The sequence below is a fragment of the Tiliqua scincoides genome, chromosome 7 (assembly GCF_035046505.1).
Source record: "Tiliqua scincoides isolate rTilSci1 chromosome 7, rTilSci1.hap2, whole genome shotgun sequence".
NCBI classification, from domain to species: Eukaryota; Metazoa; Chordata; class Lepidosauria; order Squamata; family Scincidae; genus Tiliqua; species Tiliqua scincoides.
The window spans coordinates 62,391,450-62,414,331 of record NC_089827.1 but is presented as its reverse complement, the minus strand read 5'-3'; the positions used below and the strand labels follow the sequence as shown (position 1 = coordinate 62,414,331).

Sequence of the window (22,882 nt, the reverse complement as noted above, 5' to 3'; positions counted from 1 at the left end):
TTACTGTTGCTGTAGAGTTGAATAATAAGAATTCTTGTCTGCAGCATATGCATTGAACACAAATGCACACAAACACACACAGTGGCATTGACTCCTTTATAACTGCATCAAAATGGCAGGCTTAGTAACTCCAAGAGATAATCTACAAATTACATAAACTGCATTCTCTGTAACTTGTAACTTACCTCTTTAAAAAAACCTAGCACACAGAAGCACTCAAGAAGAGCCCATGACCAGGTCCCATGGTATGGGAACACTTGCACATTGCCTCACTGATGTTCCTGTCTTAATCATGCATTTCCCATGTGCTATTTACTGAAGGAAAATGATGCCAAATGAAAGTTTGCCCCACACATTCTTCACAGCATTCAAATTTGAACTTTATAGTGAACTACAACCAGTGAATTTCACCAATGTGAGCAGTATAAGAGGAGTATGTTGTATTGGGACAGCCCTGGAAGACTGAGGTGCTCTTGAGTTCCTCTGAGAGAGAGGAACTACAAAGATTAGATCCTTCCATTAACAATTTCTCAAAGGTCAAATCCTATTAAACAATGAAAAGAACACAGTACAAGTTAGCCAACTGCTTAGCATCCAGCAGTGTCTGTCAAAAAATTCAACATCTGGCACCTTTTTTCATAGCACAGATAAATAGACTAGAGAGGGACTTCATGATCAAAAGAATGCAAACCAACAACAATTAATTGACACCTAATTATGAATATAAAATCAAATGACCAAAAAGAGGTTAGCTGAATGCAGGTTTGGTTGGTTTGTTCCTCCTAATTAGGATGATGAACAAGAGCCCACTTCTAACATAAATGAACAGAGATATGAAGAGCAAAGCCGTATCAAGCACATAAATTAATTTGAGTTGAAAAAGCGACTGATCATTGTTTCTCTGGAACATGAGACACCAAAAGTGTTCTGTTGCGCTGTTGCAATTCTCTTTGTTTAGGTAGTCGAACCCTGACAAACTTCAGGCATATCTGCATGCTATATACTGCGCATCCCATAGGTCATGTGACTGGCAACTAGTACTATCTCTGTCCTCTTCCTAGCTGGAAGCTGTTGCAACTGATTGCGAGTAGTTTCAAATACATATTCCTAGTGGGGATCAGACCATTGGTGGAAGCTGGGCAACCCATCCAGAGGTCAAATGAGGTGGTTGCCTCAGGCAGCAGATTAGCAGTGTTCACCCACCTTCTTCTGCCCATCATGTCCACTGATACTGCTCCTCCCGCCCCCTGGATTAGAAAAGGAAGGACAGAAGAGGAAGTGTGGAGTGTTGACTGTGGAGGCCATCACTCTGCTCTTCTTTTGCTTCTTTCCTCCTCTCCTTTTCCAATTCAGGGAGAGGAAGAACAGAGGAAATCACTGCATAAGGGGGGAGGACAGATTTGGCACATCGACTTGGGTATCAAGAGGTCTTGGGCTGATTCTGGATGGAGGCAGTAGTTGTGGGCTGTTGGGCCAAAGATCTGCAAGGACTTGCCTTTTTGCACGGACACACAGGGTTGTGATGGCAAAGGAAGAGATGCAACAGTACAAAGGAAGACCACCTCAATGTATCACATCCTCCTAACATTTGAGGTGACAAAATCAAAACAAAACGTATGGGAAAATAGGGAACAACAACAAAGCTCACAGATAAATCAATGACATTGATGACAGATGAAAAACCATATCAATATCATTAATGGCACTGCAGAATTAGTCTCTTCAAGGAAGGGGGGGAATTTGGGGCAGGAAAATCCATAGTGCAGTCCCAATCCAAATTGTGGCCACCACACAGCTGCCACAAGCTTGTTCTTACAGGGTGATCCATTTAACAGCATGTGTAGTCTAGTCCCACTGCAACCCTACTGCTTCCTGTCCTCAGAGTAAGCCCCATGGAACATGACAGTACAGTTTTTTTTTGTCTGTATACAAGACTATACTCTAAAGACAACTATGGTGATTATTATGGTGCCATTTGTGTACAAGATGCACAGCAGCAGATGGAACGCTGGGTGCAGCACTACTCTGAGCTATATTCCAGAGAAAATGTAGTCACCGAAGAAGCGCTGAACAACATTGAGTGCCTGCCTGTGCTGGAGGAGCTTGACAGTGAACCAACCCTAGAAGAACTTCTCGTGGCCCTTGACTCCCTTGCCTTTGGCAAGGCACCTGGAAAAGACAGTATCTGAAGTCCTAAAGTGCTGCAAAGAGATCATCGTCACTGAGCTGCATGAAATCCTCTGTCTTTGCTGGAGAGAAGGTGGAGTACCTCAAGACATGAGGGATGCAAACATCATCACGCTGTACAAGAACAAAGGTGACAGGGGTGACTGCAACAACTACCGTGGCATCTCTCTCCTTAGCGTTGTAGGAAAGCTGTTTGCCCGAGTTGCACTAAAGAGGCTCCAGGTACTTGCAGAGAGCGTCTATCCAGAATCGCAGTGCGGATTCCGAGCCAACAGGTACACCACTGATATGGTATTCTCCTTTAGACAACTGCAGGAGAAATGCAGGGAGCAACGACAGCCACTCTTTATAGCCTTCATAGATCTCACGAAGGCTTTCGACCTGGTCAGCAGAGACGGCCTCTTCAAAATTCTCCCCAAGATTGGATGTCCACCCAGGCTCCTCAGCATCATCAGATCTTTCCACAAGGACATGAAGGGCACTGTTGTCTTCGATGGCTCCACATCAGACCCCTTTGACATCCGAAGCGAAGCAGGGCTGTGTTCTTGCACCAACCTTGTTTGGGATTTTCTTCGCTGTCCTGCTGAAGCAGGCCTTTGGAACTGCAACAGAAGGCATCTATCTCCGGACCAGATCAGACGGAAAGCTCTTCAACCTCTCCAGACTAAGAGCAAAGTCCAAAGTCCAGCTGAAATGTCTGCGTGACTTCCTCTTTGCCGACGATGCAGCTATCACTACCCACTCTGCCAAAGATCTCCAGCAGCTCATGGATCGTTTTAGCAAGGCCTGCCAAGATTTTGGACTGACAATCAGCCGAAGAAAACACAGGTTATGGTTCAGGATGTGGACTCACCTCCCTGCATTACAATCTCTGAGTATGAACTGGAGGTTGTCCATGACTTTGTGTACCTTGGCTCAACGATCTCCAACACTCTTTCTCTCGATACCGAGCTAAACAAGCGCATCGGTAAAGCAGCTACCACATTTTCCAGACTCACAAAGAGAGTCTGGTCCAACAAGAAGCTGACGGAACATACCAAGATCCAGGTCTACAGAGCTTGCGTCCTGCAGCATGGCCTTTCCCAGTTTGAAGAGACACTTGGCCAACAGACTGAGGCAAAGAGGCAAAGAAGGAAGGCCCATAGCCAGGGAGACAGACCAGGGACAGACTGCACTTGCTCCTGGTGTGGAAGGGACTGTCACTCCCGAATCGGCCTTTTCAGCCACACTAGACACTGTTCCAGAACCACCTTTCAGAGCAAGATACCATAGTCTTTCGAGACTGAAGGTTGCCAACAACATTGTGTACAAGGCACCAAAAATTCACAGTTCGAATCTGACAGGTCTCTGCCGCCAAGGAATTTACAATGTAAAAAGGATAATGCAAGAAAAAATGCAGATGGAGTAAGAGAGTAAGAAGGATAGGGAAGACTGAATGTGAGCAAATGTAGTTAATGCAAAGTTAATGGGTACATTTGGGAATTGGGATTACAAAGATAAATTCTTAAACTAGTGGGTATCTGACGACTGAGAAACACCCAGTCAGACAGGTGATGTGAAGATTTAATGGATTAATTAATCCATTTGTAGCTATTTGGTATACAGGGCAAGACAGGGAAGAAAGGCAACCTGATCTCTACTTCCCCAAAGCTATAAACTAAAAAAAAAATAGAGATTGAGTATTTCTTCAGGAGTATCCATGACTTGCAGCATAAACCTATGCATGTCTACTCAGAAGTAGGTTCCATTGTATCCAATAGGGCTTACTCCCAGGAGAGTATGCGTAGGATTGTAATCTAACCTTTGCAGGATGTTGCTATGCAACCTGGCAGCAAACTCTGACAGCAAACCCCCCAACCTGACAGCAAACTCTGGCAGGGGAAAATGTGTCATCTCATATTATACCGACTTTAAACATCTGGTATGAAAGCGTCTGATAGAAGCTTATCATTATGGACTATGGAGTACTGGATCAATAGTTGGCATGGCATCTCATAATGTGAGCAAAAATATTCCAAATTCATTACAAATACTGGGTGAACCTGAATAATTATAAAAAACCTCACAGAGAATCGTACATGTTTTCTTCGGTGCACCCCTGCAAAAGCAATTATTCAGCTTTTAACAAATTGTACTGGAAATTTGACACAGTGATTTCTTGGACATATTTTCCAAGTGAGTCTTCATAATAAAGTTAATCAGTAAACTATATAGCCTCTGGCCTACTCTTTCCTTGGCTGAGAATGTTTTAATTTTTTTCTCCTGGGTTGCTGGGATGTTAAGGAAGCACAGGCAGCTATGCAAGCACTGTTTTTTCTGCAATTGGCTTGTAAATGGTCAGACTGAACCCCTCTAAAGGTAGGATACTTTCCCGACTCACTTGTGATTTGTGGTAGTAAACACACAATAAGATTATTTTATGTCTGCAGAAAACTATAAATAGTTAAATATAAATAAACTAGAAATGGCTGCTTAAGATTGGAGGCATCCAAGTTGCTATTTTCAGCAAACCAATATTCTAATGACACAGCATGTTCATATCAGCCATTTTATTAAACACTTTTCTTGTCCTGTACAGCAGTTTCTAGTATGGGTTATTCTGATTCCTCGTGTTTTCTCCTTGTGATATACTATCACAAATACATGACTATATGTACTATTCTACACGGCAGTGGTGCAGTGACTGGTCTTTGCATGCATGTTATTTTTTATTCTTCTTTTCTCCTTTGAGCTAGAATTTCCATGGTCTACTGATGCATGTTAAATGTACAAGGCAAACGTGTACATTCAGAATCTCTTAACAGTGTTGAGTGATCCGAAGTATACACTCTTGCTTAAGGAGTACACTGTAGGATTAGATGGTCCAGCTAGCCAAGAATTTCCTTTGTGGATCGCAGCAGCTAGCAGCATGAGGTGACCCATCAGAATTTGGTTAGTGGTCTGTGGACCACAGTTTGCCTTTTGCCCACCCTTGCTATATTTTTTTTAATTTATGAAAAAATAATTTATACAGATACAGTAATATCACAGTAAGATAGTGGGAAATGTGGGAGGGGATGGGAGAAGGTGAAACAGTGGAAGGGAAGGCAAAGTGAGGCAGCCACAGGGCTGGGAGGGTGGAATGGGGCAGTGACAGGGCGGGAGATGGGTGGATCAAGTCCAGGAAGGGGGTGGGTTCAATGGCAGTAGCCAAATCCTACCCCCTTCCTGGATCTGATCCTGTGGCATGGGTCCACACAGACCTGTGGCAGCTATTTAGCTAATGCAGGTCCAAGAAGAGCCCCCTGTGCCAAGGAGACGTATCCCGGGCTAAGGCAACAATTGTTCCCTTACCCAAAGGAGTTCTCAGCAAATCCCCCCTCCACAGGATGCAGCAGTAGCCATTTTGGCACCACTGCAGCAGCTGGGGAGGGAGGAATAGGATTGGGGATACCTCACTTATAAAAAAGTACCAGTCAATTTCAATCTTTACAGTTCTTTTTACTTATTATCATTCTGTGCCACACCTTTCTCACCGTTCTGTTGTTGGGGGAGCTTGTTGTTTCTGATCTAAAAAAAAGAAAGCATATTGCCTATTAGTTTGTAATTTTTATTTCTTAGGTGTGATGTATCTTTCACTTTTCCAAACAAAGGGTTCCATCACAATTCTCCTCCTGTTATCTTTTTTTAAATACAAGTTACCACATATTTCCACCTGTTTTCTCTCACCTTACAAAATGATCAGTCTAAAATCAGCATGATGATTGTTACAGCAGCAACATTCTGTATTTATTGTTCCATGCATTTTATTTAGATGAATTGGAGTTAAATTACAAGTGTAACTGAAAAAAGCTTTCTTTAGCCGCTACCCACCCCTGTTATAAGGCATGATTTGCTAGTATATGGAGAGGAGCTGAGGGGATGATATATATTACATTCAGACCAGGTCACTGGTGTCTCCCCAAAGTGGCAGCTGGTTCACCACATTTTCTCTCAGTTTCTCCCATCTGAAGGTCATGGACAGGAATGCAAATGAGCAAGGATGGAAGATGGGAGACTTGCCTGAACCACAAATGGAGTACAAGACAAGATGGATCTGAACTCCAAACACTTCCAAATTATTTGTCCTCCCTAAAATTATGTATGCATATATTTTAAAACATTTGCATTCCACCTTTCTGTCCAGCAGGGCTCTCAAGATGACTGACAATACTATCTAAACAACAATAAGATCAGATAAAATATATATGAAGCAGAACAGCAGTCAGAGCAAGCACAAAAACTAGTAGTTGGCAAAGCCAAGGGCAACTTTCTTTCTTGACTGAACGTTTGCTACAATGATGGCAGGCCGTGTTCTGACTTGCTCCACTCCTTGCTCTCCATACCTCCCATGTTTGCAGAGACAAAAGCAAAGAATAAATCTTTGAGTCTGTCTCTTAAAGCAATGCCCACACATTGCTTCACATAATGAACTTGTGGCATTCACTGGTGAACATGATTTAAATGGATGTGAAGTCTTAGAGCCAAGATACTTTAAATTTGTGCTATACAGTTGCAAAACACATGGAGGGAGGGCAAACTGGATGAGACAACCCTCCACTCAATGGTTACTCTTTGATTAGGAAGAAAAACCATTCTTGACATGAGCAGGAGCTATCAAGAGGCCCCCAAATTCCAATGGGATTATGATGGGACAAAGGGTTAAAGCTTACTCTCCATGCACTCCCAGCCCAGATTGGGGTTCTGATGTGCTATATGAAGAAAAATGAGTGGGTAGCTGCTTTGAAGGTAATATCTAATGTAAGGAATCTGTCTTGGGCTAGATGAATTTAAACATTTGTTCTCAAATAAAACCCAGAGGATACTTGACTAGACATATTCAGTTTCTGGAACTGTTTTATCTTAGATGCAAATGCCTCCCTCTATAAATAGTGCATTAATATAAGCCTAATTATAATATTAAAGGGGTAGGAGTTTCAAAGTCACTCTGCTGCCCTTTTCCATCTCCTCTGGAAACAAAGGTTTTGTACAGAAAGCTCCTCTTCTTTCGTCAGTCCTGGTGAATGAGTGTTGCAAGTGACCTTTTGCACACTCTGGGCAGAGGCTGTGAAAGCAGAAGGAAACTGTTAGGGAGCTGCTTACACAAATAAACTCATGGTCAAGTCAACAGGGCTGCTTAAACAGTTAATCCCTAGTTATTCCAGATCCTAAATGCTCATGAGTGCTAAACATTTTAACACAGAGCCCAATCTTCTCTCCAGGATCTTAGGGAGCTTTGCCCCTATTCAAAAAGGTGTGTGCTGCATGCTGGGGGGGGGGGCATGAAGGAAAACAGGAGGGGAGTACAAAAAAAAATTGTATTTGCCTACATGTAAGCCCTCAAGTGGCCTATGGACCTCCTCAGATATGCATCATTTTTGTGTGGCCTATGTCCAAGAAAAGGGGTGGGAAGGTTTTAAAAAGAGGGGATGAGCTGTGGTGCGAGTGACTGCCACCTGATCCACCCCCTCCCTTTCCCAACTTTTCCACAAAACACTGAAGTGGCTGTTAGCACCACTTAAGCTCTGGTCCTGTCCCAGTAACTCCAATGAGCTCTCTTTGCTTGCCTCTGTCATGAAGGGTGGGAGCCTAACAGCACTCACATCAAGCCCTCTCAGTCAGTCCCATTACACCTCTGAAGACAATCCTCTGACCTTTTTCTTCTTGAGTAATTCTATTATGCTCCTTGCTGAAGAACAACCACCTGAGGAAATCATGTTAAGTTTCTTTTAGGTCCTAGGTTTTTGGACCAATTCTTATCACCATTTCCAGCCTTCTTAAAAATTATCATTGGCTTTTCCAAGTCAGGTTTTGAACTGCCTGAATGCATATGCAACATTTATATTGCAATCAATCGTATGTTCCTCCAAGGACCTGAGGGTTGCATACATGTCACCATTTTATCCTCATATTAACTCCATGACTGAGTTGGAATTTAAACCCAGCTTTTCCCAGTCCTAGCCCAACACTATGCTACACTATGCTACTACGCTATACCACACTGGCACTCTTGTGAGTCAGTGGTTCAAAACTTGTCCAGACCTATGTTTAACCAAGAAGGTTTATGAAGTCTTCTGAAGTTGAGTTGATTTGTGACCCAACACATGTCGAACGTTTTGTGTGACTCCGTGCAGCAAGTTTGATTCAGTCTGAGGGAGATGGAGAGGGAGGAAAGCAGACTGATATTTTAAAGAAAATTAAACTGTTCTAGTGAGAAGATGTTACTTATAATAATAGAAGGTGGTTTTGTGTTATTATCTAGGTGTACTTCCAGATGCAATGACTTCTCCAGTGCAAGATTCTGATGTGTCACCTTATTCACAATACAGCACTGCACACTTCTCCCCGGGGCAGCCTCCAATGTCATCGCCACCTTATTACTCCAACCTTGGCTTCTATCCCCAACAGCCTGAAGAGTGGTACTCACCTGTAATGTTTGACGTCAGAAAAATGCCCTCTGACAACTTCTTCATAAAGAAGACACACCTCGAAGACATACCTTTAATCAAGAAGTCTCGGCTGGGCCCTTCTTCAGGAAGAGTGAAAGGCGAGGAGTTGTGTGTGGTCTGTGGTGACAAGGCCTCTGGATATCATTACAATGCTTTGACCTGTGAAGGCTGCAAAGGTAGGGGATGTTTCCTGAACGTTTCTTGCTTTTACTGACACTATAAGAGCAAAGCGACAGACAGGAAGGCAATGCACGCTAGGGGGACACAGTCCAAATGTTAACAGGAAGCGGGACATGTTCTGAGTGTGTCTTCCCTAGCACTGTCTCTCTGTTTACTATTTGCACTTTATTGTATTTGCAAGTGTCTGTCTGTGGGCACTTGTTCCGACTAAGGACTTAATCCTATCTGGGCCTTCCGGTGATGGAACTTGCATTTTGTGGATGGAAGGTCCAGGCCACTGGAGCTGCAGCAATGGCACGTGGAACAAAGCTACCAGCATGGGTGGCTGGTGACCATGTGCGTATATCACCAGAGCATCCAGCCACTGCTAGTGCCTATAAGTTGATGGTTGGGGGGGGGCATGGGCAGGGAGGGAGAGGATAGGGGAAGGAATTGGGGGAAGCCAGGGGTTTGATGGAGGAGGTGGATATCAAGTGGCAGCAGCAGCAGCATCAATATCCAGTGTCCCCTTCTGGGCCTCAACGCACCCCTATGGGGCCAACTTGGATTTACACCGACCAAAGGGCTGATGCAGATGTCCTTTGAGGATTATGGAGCTACAGAGTTGGAAAGTAAAACATTATTTTACTTATTTTTTTGCTGCTCCGTGTTTTCCTGCCAGCCCATAGCAGGAGCTGTGCCAGCACCACTAAATGCTATGGGATGGCCATGGGTAGAACTGGGCTGTTCGGGTCATTCTGATGGAATTCCAGAAAAACATGGAAGCTGCCAGTAGGCTGAGAAATTTCTCAGAATTTCTCAGGTCTGTCCAAGAAATTGCTTTAATTGTCATCCCATTTTTGCAGCCTAATAATGCAGTAGGGAAAAGGGGGAGTGAATTTTGGATGTGAGAGAAGATGTTGGAGAAAATGAGAGGGTCATGTCTGATCAGCTGCACCTTGATATTTGAAAATAAGGGCCATTCATTTCTCAACATTGGAGATATCATATAATCATACTTTCCAGTGGGATATTATTACATACTTGAATTGTGTTAGCTTATGAATGTCAGTGATGTTTGCATCCACTGAATAGCTTCAATAAGGCAGTTTTTCTACCAGCTACGTATTTCATTTCTCACATCAATTGAATCCAAGAGATCTCTTTATTTACTCCAGCATTATTATTAGCAATTTGCTTAGTGCCATAACAATGCTTGGTGTCACTAGTGTCACTGATGGTGTAACATGGAATTTCAAATTCTGCTTTAAATCAAAATTGGATTGTGATTTTTAAATTGTACAGGCACTAAAACACAGCTTTAAATCTAACCTTTTTTTTCCCTTCCTTAATCAGCATATGGAAATATGCTAAAGTCCTAGTGAATTATGGAACAACAAATACAGTACGTGGCTCAGTGAAAGCTCGAAAGAATTTGCATTTCAAAAGAGGTCTGTGTCACTCAAATATATTTCAATGAAGATTGTACACAAGACATTTTAGATGCAATTTCAAATGGACAGAGCAGAGTGCCAGTGTTGAAGATAAAAGATGCAGTTTTTTGTTCTGTAACAATCTGTCACTGGCAATGATTACTTTAAATTAAAGACATACCTGAGCCAGGAATTGTACCTTGGATCCAGGGTAGAAGTGTACTTTGGTTTACAAAGTATATGTGCTTCTAATTACCAGATGCTGGAGGATAAGTAACAAGGGTTAGTTGCATCTACAATGTCCAGCTTCTGACCATTCAAGGAGCATTGGGAGCATTCAAGAGGTATCAGACTGGCACTATTGGAGAAAACATGCTCAGCTAGATAGACTTTTGGTCTGATCCAGAAAAACCAATTCATATGTTCAACCAGGATTTCTGTATTTTTATTTTGTTTACATATTTCTGTATATGTCTGAACCCATCACAGTTCAGACCCTATTTTCTGATGTAAACCTGTGAATATGAAAAATGGCCTTCGGTGGAATGAGAACATTGATCCATCTAGATCGATATTGTCTATTGACTGGCAGTGTCTCTCAGGGTTGGGGGGGGGAGGCTTTCCTAGCCATACTTGGAGATGCCAGGGATTGGATCTTGGACATTCTACAAGCTAAGCACATGCTCTCACTGAGCTTGGCCCGTTGCCAGTGGATGGCTTCATTTATAGCAAATTTTTTTTAAAGTCATAAATGGGAAAAGAGCTGTTTGGCTGTTCTTCGCTTTACAAAGCACTTTACAAGGTTCTAGTTACCTATTAAAAATCTCAGCTAGCACAGTTGTGAAGTTAGCAATGCAATCTTATACATGTTTATCCAGGAGACAAATGCTACTGCATTTGTAAGGGGCTTATTCTTAGATACTGTGCATAGGGTTCCAGCCCACATTTGGTTTAAATTAATTTTAAAATGCATCTATAATTTACTAAATTATATATTACTAGTAAAAATCTAGCCATTTTGATGACATTGCCATGGATCTCAGTGACCCTGAAGTCAATCTACCTCCTCCGTCAATTCCCAGGATTTGTTAGTTTCCCCTAGCATTCATATATTGTCTAACTTCTTCTGCTCCTTCAAGTGTGATCTTTAATATGGTCAGCAGCTCTGTCTCGATTCGACTTGCAGTTGTTCAGCCATGTTTTATTGCCTGGAGGGGAAGAGAAGGAAGCTGTAGACCTAACCTCCTGATACAGGATCATGATTCAGGAGTCAGACCCACCTATTCAACTTGGCCATGAAGTACAGGAAATTGGATGTCTTTTGTGATGTTTTGATTTTGGATTTCCTTATGCTCTTTTTAAGCAAATTCCAAATTTTTAAACTTTTACACATACATATTTTATACAAGTTATACAAGATCCAGAGATACTCTCAGACATGGACTGCTGATGTGTGCAAGTTTGCCAGAGCTCTTCAAATAATAATAATAAATAATAAACTTTATTTTTTTATCCCGCCCTTCTCCCCAAAGGGACCCAGGGCGGCTTCAACCAGTCTACTTCACTTCAACCAGTCTACTCAATGTACATTCTACTGATGCAACACATGTAATGTGTAAAAGAAAAAGGGTCCCTTCATATAAAAGGAAATGCAGACGCACTATGAGCATTTGATAAGAAATTGAACTATATAGTGGGACAATGTGGTATAAGTTTCACTGCTTTGAATAAGTGCATAAGTGCTTTGCATGTCGGGGCCCCACCCAGATGCCCTGACCCCCTACTTACCCTGGAGCAGGCACCCCATGCCCAGGGTGGGGAGGCTTCCCTGCCCTCGAGTGGGGCAAAGAAGGTTGGCTCACCCCAATCAGCCAGAGGGGGCTGGCAGGGCAAACAAGGAACACTGAAAGAAACAAGCCAGGAACAGGAAAGGCCTTTTCTGCCCCACCTGGATGAAGGGGAGCGGCCAAAGGGGGTGGGCTTGCTCCGTAAAACAGGGAGGCCAGGGATGAGAGGCAGTCAGTGTGAAGCAGGGAGCTGTGAGGTGAACAGCTCCTGCTCCTAGGCCAGGTTTGGCAGCTCTGCTAGGGAGGAGGATAAGGGTGCTGGAACCCCCTCCCCCTCCAGCCAATCTGAGGCCTCCCTGGGGGTGGAACAAGCCTGCTCCAGGCCCCTCCAGGGCAGGGACCCTACATGGTAGAAAGAAATATCAGTTCAAACAAGGAGTTTTCTACAAGGTTAAAAAAAACTTGCACCTGTGACTTCTGATCTCGTATTAATATCTTATGTTAATTCACAACCTGATCCTATTCAGCCCACACTGGCCCAGTGCTGACATGCAGTGTCGCAAACGTGCCATAAGGCATGCCTGTGACATTTACTGCTGGGCCAGCTCTGCTGCCCAAAGCTCTGGGCGAGCACCAGACAGCAGACTGGTAAGTCAGGGTGGGGGAGGAGGCATCCTGGGCAGGGAGAGGGTGGGAGAAAGGCATGGCGGGGGAAGGAGCAGGGCGAGAAGGGGCGGAAATGGCGACAGACCCTGTCACTCTATCCTAACGCCCCTCCTGGCCCAGGAGACCTGACACAGGTCTCCTTGTATCTGTGCCTACTCAATTACAGGTGCAAATCCTAGGAGACCTGTTGGGGCCACCTGGGGATTACACGGGGTAAGGGATTGTACCCTGAGCAGTTTCCCAACCCATGGGATGCAGCAGGAACCATTTCAGTGCTGCTGCAGCCCTGGGTGCTGGGAAGCGCAGGAGTGGTATTTATTATTATTGGGCTGCCTGAGTGGTATTTATTTTTTGAAATAAAAACTAGCTGCCAACTGACAGACCACCTTCCATCTCTCCCTGTTCGTTTCTCAGGTTTTTTCCGAAGAAGTATCACAAAAAATGCTGTATACAAATGTAAAAATGGAGGGAACTGTGAGATGGACATGTACATGAGAAGAAAGTGCCAGAAATGCCGTCTACAGAAATGCAAAGAAGTAGGAATGCTGGCTGAATGTATGTATGTAGATATTGTGTTGCATATTCAATGTACACAGAAAGATATAGTATCTCAGTTGAGAAAGCTATATGGTTTGCATTTGGTGTGCTGAGTCTTTATGTACATAGCTAGAGACTTTCAAAAGATCAGAACTGGAGGCTAAAGCTTAGTACAGTTCAAGTTGCTCTTGCAACTAAAGTTGCGGTTGCAGCTGTTGCACCTAAATGTGCATTAACAAGTCTATTCCCACCTTTTGCTGCTTTATTGCTGCTCTGTATGGTTCTTCTGATCACTATATCACTACTTTTGATGGTTTTATTGTTTACTGTTTTAATGTTCATTATATATTTTATTGTAATTGTAAATTTTGTTAGTTGCCTTGGGCACCCACAGTGTGGGGAAAGGTGGCATATAAATTCTTTAAATAAATAAATCTGGAACATGATAAAGCAGCTAAAGATAAAGTGGCTTATAGCAAATCTACAGAACACCTAAAAAGTTTCCACAAATCTAAGCCAAGTTCATAGATGGAACTGGCCCAAGAGACCCTGGCATCTGAGCTGGTGTGCCAAATGCTGCCTTCCCTTACCTGGTGATGTGCCAGCCTCTGCACCTCCCACTTCTTGGTTTGGAAAAGGAAAAGGGGGATTAGGAGGAAGAGGAAGAGTGGAAGAAAAGAGTTTTGTGGGCTAGAATGTTGGCCATCCTCCCCTGCTCCATCCCCCTCGTTCTTTTGCAATTCAGGGAGTGGAAGAAGGAGGAAAAGTGGCAAGCGCAAGTTGGTGGACTGCGACTGCAGTCCTAAAGAGGTGCTCAGCCAGCGCAAGTTCCTTGCGCCACCCTGGGTGTATCACGTAAAGCATGTTTGTGACTGCTCCAGAGTCAGGAGGCCTGCACAAGGACACATGCCAGCCTCCCCATGCCATATCCCTGCCGGGCAGGGGTAAGTTCAAGTCAGCCTGGGGAGGCTGGTATGGGGGTTTGGGGAAGACAGGGGAGGACATTTGGGGGGCATTTCCCCTGGGGTGAGGGAGGGCGGGCAGGCCAGTTTGTGGAACAGGCCTGGAAGGGGGTTGGGAGCCTGCTGTACTTAGGCTGAATCCTAATTCCCCTCCTGAGCAGCCCGGCATTATACCAGGCTACTTGAATCTACACCATAGATTTTACTGGTGCAGAACTGAATAGTCCCATTGCAATAGCTGGGGCATTATGATAAAGGAACATAACTCCCCTTATTCCGAGTTGCGCTCCCTCCGCCATCAAGCTTGCACTGGATACAGCGCAGGCCAGTTGGCCAGCTTGTTCTGGCACAGGTTAGAATTGAGCTGCCCATTGAATGATCATCAGCTTCTTACATGGGCGCAAGGAAAGACCCTTGTCTCCTTAAGCACAAATCAATGTCTACCTTTGGGATTTATATTTTCTTGTTACAAACTGGACAATTTGCCAGTCCTCTTGGAATACTGGAACAGTTTTAGATTTTATTTTCTGACACATTTTTATGCTTCTGCAATACAGAAGTGTGGGGCAGGGAGAAGAGGTTGGGGATGTCTAACCTTTTCCTTGCAAGTTGTTTTCTCAATCTAAATAGCCCTTACCTAAACTGCTGATTGCTGCACAGGGGAAAAAGCAATAAAATGAAAACAATAAAAATAAACAGATGCAATAAAAAGCCAAGAGATCCTATTGCAGTTCTCCTGTGTAATGCAGAGTTCTCTCTTGGAAGTAGCTTAACTATGGCCATGAGAACTTTAATTGTACCTTAGTTAGTTCTTCATTTCTTGACATTTTTGTTTTTTTGTGAAGATGCAGGGATGGGATTAAACCTGAATCTTGTATTCCCTACTGATGGCGCCAATCATTTTAGCATAACTGTGGTGTCAAACCAATTTAGGTTCACACAGGAAATTAATCTACTCTGGGTTTTTAATATGCTTCTATCCTCCAATCTGATTGTGAGATGCTATATTAACTGTTAGGCTTTGTAGAAAACAACAGTCTCTGTCAGCTTCTAGAATTCATGCAAGAATTATAATATAATTAATCTTCCATTCTGTAAATTTAACAGACCACAGAGATCTCAAGATATGCCCTATTTTCACCCAATGCATAAATGCATAAACAAATGCTGCCAATGTGATAATAGCACTAAATGAACCTGTTGGCATTTCACAGAAATAAAATCCCACAAAATTGAACCCATCTTTGGATGTTTCACAAAAAGAGTTTTCAGGGTTGTCATAGTCTCAGAGTTTTATCCAAGGAAATTTGGTGGTGAAATTCCATTTCATGGAAGTGAAATGAATGAGATGATGTTCGCCATGACTGGCTTTGCCTCATTGATTTCAGCAGTGGTTAGTTCATAACTTTTTTGGAATGCAACCCTTGGTGACTGAGAACAAACAGGAAAAAAAAACAGGTCAGTGTAAATAATACCGACCAAGGATACTGGAAACTTTTAAACGAGCTGATCAGTGTCTCAGATTGGCTTATGGGAAACAAAGGCCAACAATAGGTGCTGCCACTTGAATCTTCCTCTGCAATGGAAACCTGTACTTTGTTACTATGAGCTCAAATAACTCATAACTTAAACATAAGCATATCCTTCTGAGGTGCAGCAATGAGGACCGTTTGCCAAAACACCCACAGATGAGGAGTGGTGCTCTTCATTTTCTGTAGTTTTTTTTTTTAATTCAAGGTTAGCCTGAGTAGTAAAACTTCAAACTCCTAATTGTATACTGACTTCAAGTTAAGCGGTTTCTTTCAAATTAAATTTACCTTGAACTTTGCTTCATTTACTCATAATAAATATAGTGCTATAGTTATCCCTGTGGAATTTTGCTACATTGCGAAAAGGATGAGGCGATCGTACCAATATTTATAGCTTTACTCATATGCTCCTGATTCATCATCTCATCATCATATTATTATTAACAGTATTTATATACCGCTTTTCAACAAAAGTTCACAAATCTACCAGTTTTATGGTTTTATGATAGTCCTATCCTAATTATATCAGAAAAATGGCATACCCTAAAAAAGGGGGGGGCAGTTTGTTTGCTGTGTGACTCCACCATGACCTCTTTAATGTGTGGAGGAAGGAAGACTCATGTCTGAAGACATGGATTAGAAAATAAATGACTGAGGAAACCTGCATGTGCTCAAATACATCTTCCCCCACACATCCCAGCGCAATGATGAAAGTCAAAGCCACCTCTAGCACCTGCATCATTATCATAAATACTATTTTATTCTACAAGATATTGTGTGGGACAGTTATTTTAATCCTGTAAATTTCCTCTCCTTTCAGTGCTAGAGGAAACTTATTTTATATGGCGCATAATTTTATAATATACAGGATATTAAAAGCTTTCACCATTGAATTAGACATTTTTATGATATCTTCCTCAACAATATCTAGACTCTGAAAGAGACTATTTTCCTGTTCTCCAACCTCAAAAGGAAGGAACTCAGCTGACCCTATAATTATTTTTTTAAAAAAGTCTTGCTTTATGGCACAATCTTATCCCCCTCCTGTACCAGCAGAGCACACACTTCACCAGCGCAGACTGTTGCAAAAGTGCCATAAAGCACATTGTGACAGCATGCCAATAAGCAGTGCTGGGGAGCGCTTATAACAGGGGTGCTCAATAGGTGGATAGCGATCTACCGGTAGATCGCGAGGCAAAATGAGTAGATCGCGGAGTGCCGACCCCCCCCCTTCAGGTGCCTCTGGGAGGAAACGCCGGGAGTAAGGCCCATTGTACTCAATGGGGCTTACTCCCAGGTAAGTGTGGCTAGGATTGCAGCCTCACAGCCTAATCCTAGGCATGTCTACTCAAGAGTAAGTCCTGTTATACTTAGTGGGGCTCAAGGTACACCAACATACATTGTACACATATATGTTATGATGGCGCGAACATTGTAAAAAAACTCTGGTAGATCTCCGGGCCTTGCTGGGTTTCAAAGTAGCTCTCGAGCCAAAAATGTGTGAGCACCCCTGGCTTATAACTTATAAGGAAATAAGGAGCCTTATAACTTCTGAATTCCAGGAGTGAGATGGAGTTATTTCAATTCATTGTGAACATCTTTCTTGGTGGATTGGATTAGTTCTGAATGTGAAACCCTATTTTAAGAATTATCTTCTAATAGTTACACTAAATTTTAATGCTCTATTAATGTTCAAGGCAGATATTGAATTACAAACATGCCACCCATAAATGAAACTAGACAAAGGTCTCTTTTGGCCCAGCCAGTCAAAAATCATCCTCTGCTTATTAGCTCACACCCTTATATTTATTGTCCAAGAGTATTTAAAGAGAATTCACTAATGCAGGAGGAATACATGCATGCGGGCACATGTTTCTTTTTAATCTGTCTCACACATTCAGAAGTGTCAAACCTACAGATATGTTTTTTATGCACACTCCTTCAGGTTTGTTAACAGAAATACAATGCAAGTCGAAACGGCTAAGAAAAATTACTTCACAGCCCCTTGATCAGACAACTGGCGAAGATATTGAAGCACCAGACTTCAAGCAAGTATCGTCTACAACCAAATTGTACAGGGTAATAAAATTATTGTAACTCCTTGTGTATTATGGCATCGTGTAGTTTGATATAACTGCCAGCCCAATCCTATCCTTCCCACCACCACCCCCGGGCTGGTGCAGCTATGCCAAAAAGTATTTAAATACCCTTATGCTTCCATAAGCCTCCTGGCCTGTATTGGGTCTCCTTGAACTGCCCCAGCGATTTCATTGGCATAAGCCCAAGGAGAGAAAGGGGCAGGGGGACTGCTGACAGAGGGGATTGGATCTAGTGTATGTCATTGCTGCCAGATCCACCCCCTCCTGCAGCCTCTCCATCCAGTTACGTGCCTACCATAGGGTGAAATGGGGCAAAAGCCCCAGGCACCAACTGCTAGGACCCTGCGGAAGCCTCTCTAAGGCTCCTGACAGCGGCAGAAACTGTGCTTCCGGTTTATAGTGCCAGGGAACCTCACAGAGGTTTCTCCAGTGTGGGCTGTGGTCGTGCGAGGCTCTGTGAGCCTCTGGTGAGTGGGGGGGGCAGATATCTGTGCGGGGGGGGCAACGATAGCCTGCAGGGGGGCCCCCGGTGCGGGGCTGCGGAGGTCCGCGGCTGTCCCCAGCCCTATTTTCCCCCCCTACCCATCCGGTTTTGTTCCTTCCTTGACCCTGTTTCACCCTCTAATGCCCCTGTTCTGCCTCCCACACCATCTTACCTGTCTTGGTGGGTCCTCTGGGATTGGATGGTGTGGGCAGGAAGCCTCTGGCCTTTCTACCAGCACTCCTGCAGTGTGCTACTCTGTGTGTTGCTGGAGCACCCTTTGCGGCTGCTTTACAGCAGTTGCCACCAGTGGAACACATGTTCTGCTAGCAGCTTGAACCAATAGGATTGAGCTTTAACAAGCATAAATGTTACATGGGAATAATTACATATTAGTGACTGCCAGACTTTTCATAGATCAGGCAGTGAATTTGTTATCCTCCCTCAGATAATCAGATATGTTATTTGGCAGATCACATGAGAAACATAGTGTTTGCGCAAAACACAACCCTTCACAATGAAACAATTTTGTGAACTATAGGGCTGTGGATTATTTTCGTAGTTTATAGGGATGTGATTTGCACTTAATTTACATAAATGTGGCAAAAGAGTCTTCTGAATGTCTGTCAGATGAGCTTTTTTCCACTTTCACAGGTATAATGACATCAATGCAACATTGCACTTTACTATAATGAACTAGTGCGGCTATAGGCATGGTCCCTCCTGTGCAATCATTTGTTTTCTTACCATCGTCATAATAATTTATAGGTTTTCCCCTCCCCTTATAGTACTATTGGATAGTATGATCTGATGTTAATGCTTTAGAAAGCTTATCATAATCTCCATTGACTTATTCCTTGTAAAATGCATCAAGGACACAGGGTGCAGGGGCAGCAAGTGAGGCAGAACCTCCCCATTGTAGTCCATGGAAAAGCACCAGAGCTGCCCTACCTACTTACACCCGAGAAACCAGGTGTAAGGAGAACCTCCTCAGGTGTAAGATGTGGTGCTTTTCCACAGACAACAACAGAGTAATTCTGCCTCACCTGCCACCCCCGCACCACATGTCCCTGAAATACATTCATGCCAAGGTCAGTAGTACTGTATAATAAAACATTCTGATTACGCCATTTTCATATGTAAGGGAATATCTGTGTGTAAGGAAAACGGCTTCTGTTGCTACAGTCAAATGGAAAATATATAACCCAGATCTGTGCAATATAACTTAAGTAAGAGATAGACAATTACACCCAGTTCCTGAAGCTTGTGGCTTATTTTTTATTGCCAGTATAGGAGAAAATAGAACTAACCCCAGAACAGCAGCACCTTCTTCAATATATCATGGATTCATATAATAAACAACGAATTCCTCCTGAGGTTTCAAAAAAGCTTGTAAGTATACAGTTTATTATAATAAATGCGCAAACATCCCAGAATCCATTAAAACAAAAAATCCAGTAGATGTTCTAGTAAAAACATCTTCGGCTGCATTGTGGTTTTCCTGCAGAAAATTGCACACTGGACACAATCCTTCTCCATAAGTGCAGGGTCCAGATTCTCTTCCTGCAGGGTCACAAAGGGGTAGTGTGACATTGCCAGGGGGCACAGTCTCGTCCTGGGGGAGGGGTACATCAAAGGGGCTATTCTGAGACATTCTTTGGAGGTCCTCTGGATTTTCTAGGGAAATCAGACTTTGACCAGAGGATGATGCACACAGGAAATGGATTTATTAACATGAAAGGCTCTTATGTACACATCTCTTAGTCCTGTCTAGTGCCAGTACATCTCTGTTCCTCGAAACAATCTTGCTAATTCCTCCTGCTTTTCTATTGTCCCCTTCCTAGTTACTGGCCTGCCTCTCCCAATGGGGATCCACTGGGAAAGTCAGGTGGGAGTCCTGGGAGGGTACCACTACTGCTGGTTCTCCCAGTCCCTCTGAGGAGGTATCCATCAGAATGCCTGGTGACCTCTATAAGGGTGCTTGCCTGTCCAGCCCTTGGATCTCCCTGGTTCCCTTTCCCAAAGGCTCTTCTTTCTATTCCCTGCTCTCACTTTCCTCCCTTTCCTGCTATCTTCCTTCTGCTTCCTTTCTGTGCTTTTCCTCACCCCCTCTAGAGTTCTAGAGGGGTCCTTTGCCAGCCTCTCTCCCCCCTGAGCAAGAGTCCCATCTTCATTCCTTCCTCCTTCCCTCCTGCTGCCCCCTGTCTTCCTCCTTTCCTTTTATACCAATTGGCCCTTGGTGCTCCTCATCTCCCAGGTGTGTACCATCTTGTCCCTCCCAACCTCTTGCATCATTTCTTGAAGTCTTGGGCTCTCGCATCTCCCAAGAACTAAGAGTGTCACTTCCAGCCAGCTCTCTGTGGCGGCACTCTGCCCTTGCTACAGGTGGGAAGAGGAAAGTAGGATGAGCAAGTTTGCTTCTATCTTTTCCGTACCTCACCTCTCATCTGTCAGCAACAGTAGCCAGATAGTGAGGAACGCTAGACACACCCAGGCCCACCATGTATGTCACTCAACCCACCATGTATGGCACAACTTATTCCAGCTGTTGGTAAGCATGATACACACAGTGCTTTGGTTGCTGTGTGACTCAGTGGAAAGAGACAAAAGCCTCTGATTGCTGGACAATGCCTGATGTGTCTTGCACTCTGCTCCCCTAGCTACAGAGAGCAGGATTCTACCTCTTGTTTTCTCCTCTTGGCTACCTGTGAGCAGTGAAACTAACAGCTCTCCATTTGTTTAAATAATATTTTAAAATTACTAAAAATTGTTATCTTGTCTTTCCTGTGCATTTTGTGGTTCTCCTTTTTGAGGCTGAGCATAATCAAATCTCCCATCTTTTCGTATTGTCTATAAAATAGTGGGGCCTCAGCAGGTGGGGCTTCGGTATTCACAGGAAACCATTCTCAGATCCCCCACAGATACTGAAAACAGCAGATAAATAAATCCATGGTTTCGGCCCCTTAAAACCTTCGAAGACAACCTCTGGATGGCTTTCTGAAGCCTGCCTGAAGCCACGCACATCCACCCATGGCCTCTGCAGGCTTCAGAATGGCTGTTTCAGGTGCTCAGGAAACCGGCGGTGACTTTTTAATGCCTTTTAAGGTATTCTGAGGTCTGGGAGAGCTCTGGTTACCTTTGGAGGGTTCAGATTGGGTCAAGTCTGGCTCAACACGGGTCTAGGGGACCTGCATTGGGCCAGATCCATAGAAAGTAAATTCACGGATACCAAGGCTTCACCTGTATTTCAACTGAATGATGTCACCATATCCTATAAATTTACTTTAGTTGCCATGGATCCATTTATTTATTTCCCACCTTTCCCTCCAAATAATTGGATCATTCCAGGCAATGTACAAATGAAAAAACAGTAAAACACAACAGCAAAATATAAAGTGCAATAATAGTAATATAATCATACTGAACCATGCAATTTAAAAAATTGAACTATAACATAGGTTACAACAAAACTCAAAAGTAACTAACAATAATAGTAGATTTACTACTACTACTACTCCTACCACTGCAACAGCAGCTATTACTACTATTAATAATAATAATAATAATAAATTCTATTTTAATGCTCAGTTGCAAGAGGAATTCAGTGCTGAAGAAAATTTTCTCATCTTAACAGAAATGGCCACCAGTCATGTACAGGTCCTTGTGGAGTTCACCAAAAGATTACCAGGTATGACGTATTAAATACATTTTGCTGAATTCTTCCTGTCATGTTTCACTTACAGTGAAAGCCTAGGCATGTCTACTCAGAAGTAGGTTCACTGAGTTCAATGAGGCTTGCTCCCAGGAAAGTGTGCATGGGATTGCGGTCTTATGGTCCAATCCAATTTAGGTGCCAAGCTGACAGTGCATGATTGCCATGCATCTGATCTTCTGAGATGTCATCTCCCTTGTAGGGGTTGGCGTGCTGTGATTGGCTTCCAAATGTAGTCTGTATCCTAAGCTATTTTGCAGGAAAGTGGGCAGGAGGTCAGTTTGGGGGATGGTGTGGGGGGCCGGCAGATCAGGTCTGGGAGGGGGTAGCATCTGCTATGCCTGTGCCCTTGATATCCTAACCCCCTTCCCAGACCCAATCCGGCAACATGGGTTCACAAAAACCTGCGCCAACTATTTAGCTGTCGCAGGTCCAAGTTGTCCCCTCAGTGCCATGGAGGCTTACTCCCAGGTAAAGGAACAAATGTTCCCTTATCCAGAGAACTCCTGGACTGCCCCCTTACCATAGAATGCAGCAGTTGCCTTTTTGGCAGCACTGCATTGACAAGGGGGGGGGGGATAGTTGATAAGATTGAGCTGTTGATTCATCAAAAACTGAAAGTTGTTCTGAAGGTTTAGGATCCTGCCATGCTTTTTAGAGTTGTTTAAGAACAACTGCTCTGTGTCTGTTGGCACCCACAAAGTTGTTTAAATTTGGTTTATTAATTTTTGACAGTAATTCCATGATATTCTTCTCACTTTTAGAACATTCTTTAAGATTGCATACATAAACCTTAAAATTCAACCAGACACATGTGACTATCATGTCTATGCACCTGTCCCACAATACACTTCCAAGTGGTT

General features: G+C 43.4%; 1 protein-coding gene across 1 annotated transcript in view; it reads left to right on the top strand.

The window, feature by feature from the left end:
* The window catches only part of NR1H4 (nuclear receptor subfamily 1 group H member 4), a 39,089-nt gene that overhangs the window by 615 nt on the left and 15,592 nt on the right, over positions 1–22,882 (top strand). Inside the window, exons 2-6 of the mRNA XM_066634491.1 lie at positions 8,468–8,830; positions 13,114–13,254; positions 17,673–17,806; positions 19,601–19,699; positions 21,896–21,995. Coding sequence (XP_066490588.1) covers positions 8,468–8,830; positions 13,114–13,254; positions 17,673–17,806; positions 19,601–19,699; positions 21,896–21,995 — 837 coding nt within the window. The remainder of the gene's footprint in view (positions 1–8,467; positions 8,831–13,113; positions 13,255–17,672; positions 17,807–19,600; positions 19,700–21,895; positions 21,996–22,882) is intronic.